The sequence below is a fragment of the Bombyx mandarina genome, chromosome 15 (genome assembly GCF_030267445.1).
Source record: "Bombyx mandarina strain Sakado chromosome 15, ASM3026744v2".
NCBI lineage: Eukaryota > Metazoa > Arthropoda > Insecta > Lepidoptera > Bombycidae > Bombyx > Bombyx mandarina.
Genome location: NC_143221.1, coordinates 5,561,369 through 5,570,232, shown reverse-complemented (window position 1 = coordinate 5,570,232; position 8,864 = coordinate 5,561,369). Strand labels below are relative to the sequence as shown.

The 8,864-nt window shown below is 40.3% G+C and overlaps 1 protein-coding gene across 1 annotated transcript; it reads right to left on the bottom strand.

Moving 5' to 3' along the window:
* Positions 1 to 158: 158 nt before the first annotated feature.
* Positions 159 to 1,252, bottom strand: brk (transcriptional repressor brinker). The gene has a single exon (XM_028174274.2). It carries the CDS (start codon positions 1,235 to 1,237, stop codon positions 431 to 433), a length of 807 nt encoding a protein of 268 aa, XP_028030075.2. The 5' UTR covers positions 1,238 to 1,252; the 3' UTR covers positions 159 to 430.
* Positions 1,253 to 8,864: the final 7,612 nt, after the last annotated feature.

Here is an 8,864-nt window from a genome sequence, read left to right as displayed (position 1 = left end):
TTACTTATTTTGTATGATGTATTTTAATTTGAATAACATCTCGTTCTAAAGAACAAAGTTTAACAGCAGAATGGGACCAACAGGTAGTCAATATGTATTTAAGCGCCAGCGCTACCTGCCAAGCGTAACAAGAAAATTAAAGGCAATGAAAGTAGAGGTACATTTTAAAACAACTCTCTTTATTTTATATAATAGTGTATAGTAATAACATTTCATAATATGTAGGTACTCTTTCATAAACTGCACTTATAAAAATACATTCTAATATTTAATACACAAAATAAGCAGTCATTTAAGGTTGACGGCATAATGCACTATGGCGGCGTGTATGTTAAGGCACAGTGATTTAGGGCTACGCCCCAGATGGCGCCAAGCGGGCGTCGGCGACTAGATCACAGTAAATACGGAGCTCAGCCCCTTCGGCGTCCTTTCATCTCAAAGGAGCCGAGAAAGAGGGCATAGCTGCACACCAATGAGGAGCAGAACACGCGGTCAAGGCGCAACCCGCTGCACTTTGTACTGGCACAAACGCAGAAACATATCCTGTATTCGAAACTGGCAATGAAGCGATTGATGGTCGCTTCTCATCTTCATCTTCAAGTAAGTAAGGTCGGAATAATTTAAACGGCTTGCGAGGTGGTTCAGGTGCAACTGGTGGATGTGCTAACGTTAGCGGTGAACATCTCCGTACTGATAAATCTATAGGTTCTGTTGACGGCTGTACCAATGCTTGAACAGGTAGAGGTGTAGGCAATGAAACTGACGTTGGCATCGTAGGAGGTGGAGGTGGTGTAGGTAATCTTGCACTTTCGGGGGAACCAGCAGCATATGGAGGAGGTGATGGCGCCGGCTGTGGAGCTCTCCTTAACAGCGCCGCTCGCAAAGCAGGTTCAGCTTGTAGCCACTTTTGGATCTGTCTGCGATGGATGCCAAACTTCCTAGCGGTGGCACGTTGGTTTCCTCTACATTGGGAATCACGTCTATACGCTTCAAGGACTTGTAGTTTAAATTGTGGTGGAAAAATACGGCGGGAACCAGCTCGGCCCTCAGCGCGACGGTCTGAGGGCGCGGGGGCAGGGTGCGTGTGGGCGGCTGCCATTTTACTGTGGATACGTGTGCGCGTGTTGGTTGACGGCGCCGAACTGACTGCTCGCTCAGACTTCAGAGCGGGAGTCGCGCAGGCCGCGGATGTTGCTGCCTGTCCGACGTGCGTGAGTGTGCGAGCCTCATATAGCATAAGGCTAGAGACATACCAACGAACGAAAAAAAAAACAATCAACCTTTGTACCACGCTTAGTGTACCTTTATTTTACACACTACAAAAAGCTTTTACGATGTGTTTAATCGGCAATATAATTTAGTCAATTAAGTTAAAACTTCATGAACTTCACGCAACGATATTCCATAGGAAATATTGGTTTAAAAGTCTGTTTAATATGGGATTTATTGTTAAATTTCATAATTTCGAAAGAGAAGTTTTTAAATATGTAATCACCTAAAATTCGGTTTAACCATTTTATATATTTTTTTATAATTTAAAATTAAGGTATGTGTACATCGCCTAAGACAGTAATCTCGCCTCATTCTCGGCGTGAAAAAATGCCGCAAGTGGGAGCCGATAGCACGTAGCGCCACTATTGCTATCTTTTTCATTCAACCTACACTTTAGCCTGGAGAGCGAGACAAATAATCTTGCCCTGCCCCGGTCGCTGCCACATCCGTTTACGAAACAAGTTTGCATGCGACGTTGACGCTTTGTACGCACGGCCGGGCTTATAACCATTCAGAGGGGTGCGGGCGGATAGGAATGTGTGCGAAACGGCAACACCGCCGACCGTGGCAGACAGGGTGTCGCCGACTCGCCGCCGTAGACAGGCCGTCGCTCGGCGGCGCTAGCCCCTCTTACACCCGCTCACATCAGTCCCACCCGCAACGCACATCAACAAGTTATTTCGTCCCAGGATTGAACGGAAGCAGAAGACCTCAAGTTATGAAGCTAACCGTTGTGCTTGTGACGTTTTGGCATGCTTCGTAAACTTAGCGCCATCGTCGTTTCTTGGAAAGTTGTTTTTTTGTTAACGGCCGACCACGCCGTTCGCCGCGTCCGCTTTTGCTGGCGTCTAACAGAAATGCATTGCGGCATACAGCAGTTTTTAAAACAAACCAACGGCCATTAATTATATTAAAATTGAAATATAGGTATTTACAAAGAAACTTAAGCAGTAATTTGTCTTTTTTATTTAGAATTAAAAACATTCTTATTTTTCTTGGCGTGTTGAATATTATTACATTGACTTTCTGAAATTTCACTATATTCTAGTACATCAATGCCTCGATGGAGCTTTAATTTAAAGTCATTGTGCTTTAACGTTTCTCAAGAGGTATCAACGATCATTGGTTGATTGATTTAATTTATGCTTGAAATGGGGCCCCGCCAGGCGGTGAGATAACTAGTTATACGAACTTATTAAAAATAATACAAATACGTAAATATTTTTTATTTTATTTATATATTTCAAGTAATTAGATCAATAAAACATTTATTCTCACACCTTACACAGCTAAATTTTCGCAGTTCATACGTTTGACTTGTTTGATGTATCGGAGTTTAAAAACACTTAAAATATATATTTTACTATAAATTTGTCGTAGCTTTTATTTCTTTATTTTTATTGCTTAGATGGGTGGACGAGCTCTCAGCCCACCTGGTGTTAAGTGGTTACTAGAGCCCATAGACATCTATAACGTAAATGGGCCGACCACCTTGAGACATAATTTCTAAAGTCTCAAGTATAGTTACAACGGCTGCCCCACCCTTCAAGCCGAAACGCATTACTGCCTCACGGCAGTACGCACAATAGGCACGGTGATGGTACCTACCCGTGCGGACTGGCATGAGGTCCTACCACCAGTGATTACGAAAATTATAATTTTGCGGGTTTGATTTTTATTACACGATGTTATTCCATATTTCAAGGTGGGTGACGCATTTACATTGTAAATGTCTATGAGCTCCAGTAACCACATAACACCAGGCGGGCTGTGAGCTCGTCCACCCATCTAAGCAATAAATAAAAAATTAAAAAATATGCTTACATACCTATACCTATACAAGTCGAACCCTTCGCTTGCGACGAAGAGCTCGGCGAGTAAATTAACCCACAGACACAGCCCACTGAGTTTCTCGCCGGATCTTCTCAATGGGTCGCGTTTCCGATACGGTGGTAGATTCTGCGAAGCACTGCTTTTGCTAGAGTTAATGTTAGCAACGTCATCAGGTTTGAGCACCGTGGGCTCACCTACTTGTTACAGTTACGCTGAAATTGCCTATCAAGGCCATCAGCTTAGGTAGAGAGAAAAAACAACTTTGCGAAGCACTGCTCTTGCTAGCGCTATTGTTACCAACGTCTCAGGTTAGAGCCCGGTGAGCTCATCTACTGGTTCGATGAATCTAGCTTTTATTTTCCTACCTAAGCTGATTACCTTGAGAAGCTATGTCAAAATAACCTAACAAGTAGGTGAGCTCACAGTGCTCAAATTTGACGACGTTGCTAGCACTTACCCTAACAAGAACAGTGCTTCGCAGAATCTACCACCGGATCGGAAACGCGACCCACTACTGAGAAAATCCGGCAAGAATCTCAGTGGGCTGTATCTGTGGGTTAATTTACTTTGAAACGTAATTTATGTAGGGCTGACAATAAACTCTAAACTTAAATGGCCTTAAATGAACTTTATACTAAACGGCAATTTCGTAGAGAGCTATTATTATTTAGCCCCGCGTTTAAAACCGAGAATTAGCTGCTATCCTAAATGGGTAGAGTGCATTTTTTTTATTTCACACGATGTCACATAAATTGATCGTACTCAACATGACACATGATGCGAAAGATTCTGATGATAAAGGCCACTCGACGCTTCAATTAACGATATGTGATTGGTTTGTGGTTAAAATAGATGAGACCGCCAATTAAAGTTTGTCAATTTGTCACATTAAGAATTTCGATAATATTGAAAATAATGTTGCAAGCCACGAAAAGTCAGTCGAGCATATCGAAACCATTGTTATACGTGTGTAATTGTATAGGTACTATCTCTAAACATGTGTTACATACACTCCATCGACATTGAATTGAGCGAAAATTCTAATCGAATCTTTACCTGAAAGCATATTGAATGCAATGAACACATTCAAAAGGCAAAGTTATAAATTACTATTGTGCAGTAATCTTTAAGTAGTAGCACGGTCTTGAAGCTTCTTCGAAATGATTATATGATGTATAAACTAAGTTTATATTTAGGTATCATCTCTATTATTCAGTTTTTAATAATTACTTTTATAGTACTTTATCAGTTTACTATTCGAAATGCTGATCGTATGGACAATCAGCATTTTTTTTTTTTTTTTTATTTCGCTCTTGTGAGCGATCGTGAGCTACTTACCATAAGGTGGGCCGCGTGATCATTCGCCTGCTAATAAATCGCAGTATAATCGCATGGGCGTCAAGCGATAAATGAGTCGACTATTATCAAAGGCGGCAATCTGACTTTTGGACAATGATTGGTAAATCAGAAAAACGAATTATTGACTTTGTATTCCATCGGCAGTCACAAAACTCTTCGGAACGACATCTTAGATAAATAACAGGTTAACTATTAACCTTTATTTAATGCAGGTTTTGAACCGTATTCTTTGAAGGAGACGATTATATTCAAATCAATCTGTATTGACATATCAATAATTTTTTTTTGTCCAAATGCGCAGATTGCCACCTTTGATAATAGACGACTCAAATATAGTTATTAGTTAAGTTACATGGATTAAAATACATATAGTTATTAGTTAAAGAAAGCTTCGGTAAAACCTTTTTATATTTGACTAGCGACCCGCCCTCGCTTCGCTTCGGAAACATTAAAACACACATGAAACAAAAAAAAAAAAAAAAAAATTAAAAAAAGTAGCCTATGTTCATCAGGGACAATGTCGGCTTCTAATGGAAAAAGAATTTTTCAAATCGGTCCAGTAGTTTCGGAGCCTATTCGAAACAAACAAACAAACAAATCTTTCCTCTTTATAATATTAGTATAGATAGTATAGATATAGATTTTCAAAGGAATCATTTAATTTTAACAAGTTTGGGGGCTAACCTGTAAACACTTATAACATTAAAGTTTAAACCCTACACAGACCATTTCAATACTCTGTTACACAGAGAGACCCACAATGTCATTACTTTCGGTATGCTCCTTACATTTTTAATAAATAATAACAATCTTTACATACTGAAGCACCATTTATATATTTTTTTCTGTGCAGAAGGAATTAACAACATCGTGCCTGTCATTTAACTTATAATGAATTCATAATTTAAGGCTAATGTTCAACACAAAACATAAAATTTATTACCTATAGATTAGAAAATAGCCGATTTCAAGTCTCTTACTGATTAATGCTTGGAAATTCGTATCAGCCATATGATTATATTCGTCAAATTCAAATAGGTATCGTATGTTGTCGACTGCGTCCAGTTAAAACACTCAGAATACAGAAAAAACAGTTTTTTCTGTATTCTGAGTTAAAACACAATTTTTGCGGCAAGAAGAAAGCTCTGTTGTTTTAAAATCTAATGTATATATCTACTATACTACTTCGAACCGATTCCAGATTGATAAATGTCAAATTTTTGCTGCTCAAAAGAAGCAGTAGAATGTTATTTATGCAAAAATAGGTACATTAAAGAAAGTTTGCTACTTATCTCATATTGTAACTACTTAATAATGTTTACTAGGTTTTGATTTTTACTTGGTTTGTTTTTTGTATTTACCTTTTTTTTTTTTTTTGGTCAGGAGGAAATCGCCGGACTTCCGCCCTTTTCTGGGGATACTGGGCGGGGTATGTCAGAGTCGAACTGACTAAAACCTCCTGTCGCTCAACAAACAACGTCCAAACCTCGCATGAGACAGAACTCATGACAAGGCAAAGGGGGGAAAGTGAAGCGTTTAGTGCGGAGCACATCTCTCCCATCACCCTCCCCCTCGGGACGTCGGACTGGCGGTCGTCGGCGCCACGACCACCAGCCCTCTCGGTCGGCAGACTGTCCGAAGCCCGCCTAGATGGCGCCGGTTAGAGTGGGTTACCCTACGGAATACCCCGCTGGGCCAGAACCTGCGTGGGTCGAGGATAGGCCTTCCATCACCCGGATGCTCTTGCGTAAAACGCGTGCAGAGCAGCTTGCACGTCGTCTTCTTAGGCCCCCCTCGCCGGTCCCCAGACCGACATGTGAGGGGGACCCGAAACACTTAAAGGGCCAGGGCTTGGGCGAGATCCGCCTCCCTGGCCCCCGCTCGACGGCGGCGGGATTGTGCGTCTCTCACGCGCCCCGCCGCCTCCTTCTGCGAGATGGTGCACTCGCAGAAGTCGAGCATCGCCTTCCACGACTCGTCGTCGCCGAGCATCGATGCCACAACACTCGGCAGCGACAAGTCGGTTCCTATTTTTGCGACGAGGACACGGCGCCACCCCTCCCATGCGGGGCAGGCGACGAGCGTATGCTCTGCCGTGTCCAAGTCGCAACCACAATGGTGGCACTCTGCCGTCGGCTCGGCTGTGATCCGGTGCAGGAACTCACCGAAACAATCATGCCCAGTGAGCACCTGCGTGAGCCGGAAAGTGAGGCGTCCTCTGTCACGATTCACCCAATCCACAAGGACCGGGCGAATCGCCTCGACGGTCCTACGACCAGCCGAAGGATCAGCCAGCCGTCTGGACCATGACTCCAACTTTGTATTTACCTACCAGGTTTTTGTGTTTTACTAGGTTTTGTTTTATTATTCAACACAAAGTCGATGTATGAAATACATTTTTTGATCTTCATGAATATTTTGAATCTCTTACTTTGATATCCACTGATATACTTGAAAGTATGGAAATGCAACAATAATGATAATATGTCTCAAAATTATCTATATAACATTTAATGTTCATATACTATGGATGTTTTTCCATCAATGAGTGGGGTAGGTGAGAGACCTCAAACTATAATATAAAATGAACTAATCAAACTAACAGAAACAGACACTACGACGCCGCGCCGCCTGCTCGCCATACCAACGACTATTAATAATAGTAGTAAGTCTTATGCGCCAGCTCCTTTATTCAAACAAACAACTTTAGTCCAACACAATAAAATTCATATTGGAATAATACATTTAACCATAAAATATTTCAGAGGCAAATAGTCCTTATTTCAATAATGACTTATAGATATTGAGCATCGTTGGATTTTAATCCTCTTCAACAGGACGGAAAGCTGTTTTCTTGGTTATTTGAAACAAGCAGGGTTTTAAGTGTCCAGCACACGTGTGATTCAACCGTCACCTAAATAGGAACCATTTCGAGCTTCGTAATATATCTTCCAAGATTGTAGCAACGATAAAATTGTATCATCAGGTTGCGTCCGTCTTAGGCCTTTAATGTTTATCTCGGAGCGTTTGAAGCTTGGAATTCATTCTAGAAACTGGTTCTCGGGTCTCCGTAATACAATAATTTTAAGTCAATTGTAACTATCACAAGTCTTAATCTAGCCAGAATTAAATCTATTTAAAGATATTCATTAAACGTACACAAGCATTGGGAAATGGGTAAACATACGACAAAATATTGTATCACTCTCACTTTCATGAGATATGCTATGCGCATGCGCTCAATTGTTTGTTCATCCTTTTAGCGTAGTAAGCGGCCGGACCGGACGAGAGTGTTAATTTAGCAAGTACGTCCGTCGATATTTGCTTTATTAATGGCGTGATCATTAAAACGGTTTACGGTTCTGATAAAAGATATTTCAATATTAGTAGCATTAGTCCGATTTTTTTTTTTGCTTATAAATACAGTTACTTAAAGAAATATATAAGATTAAAATATAATATTTATAGAAATAATATTAATACAGTAAAACGGTCGTATATCGTTGACAGATTAGAACCATAAATTATAATTTGTAGAGTTGATATTGTAGAGATACTATGTCTTAACTTTATTCTCGACTTTAGGTGTCGAGATTTAAATGCTCTTACAATATTAGACGTTAACTATTTCAGGCATTGATTTTTTGTACTTCGATTTCAAATAGATTCCATAACGCTTTTCCTCAACATTCGTATTCGAACTAACATAAAAACTGTCTGAACTTCTCCATTACACGTCCAAAAGAAATATATCGAAACTATTGTATCAAACTTTAAAAGTAAAGAATGATCATCGGGCCAAATCATGGAGGTGGCAAGACGGTCGGTCGCTAACAACCGGTTTGTGGTCATCTCAGCTCACCTGCCCGTTTCCTTGACTCTGCAGGTACCTACTTGAACAAGCCCCGCTCGCCTCATTCACAACCACATTAGCTTTCTACGACGAACGTAGAAAACGTCCACGATACTTGTACAAATCCGTTGTTGACTGAATTATTACCACTATGATAACACTAACAGTAAACAGTGCTTACTCTCTTGTTACATCACACTTCTTTGTTCAATAGATATGCAATACGCACACCAATGAACCTTTGTTTAACATCAATTCAACGTGACGCAGAATGCTACTTTGTTCTGTTTGCTGTACTCGTTTATCTTCGGAAATTAATCAAATACTTTATCGAGTCTTTATTGAGACACTAACATATAGGTATTATTGACATATGAAATAGTTCACCAAAATATCTGCGGAAGACTCTTTGCGTTATTATTCTATGTTACTTGCTTTATTATCTATGCGCAATTTCAAAATGTATTTAAAATGTTTAATTAGGTCGAATTCGATTTTTACATTCTTTGGGGTGCCAGCAGCACTTTTTTTAAATTTATTTTACGAT

Coding starts and splice junctions, on each gene's coding strand:
- brk (XM_028174274.2), bottom strand. CDS start 1,237: ATGCTATATGAGGCTCGCACACTCACGCACGTCGGACAGGCAGCAACA.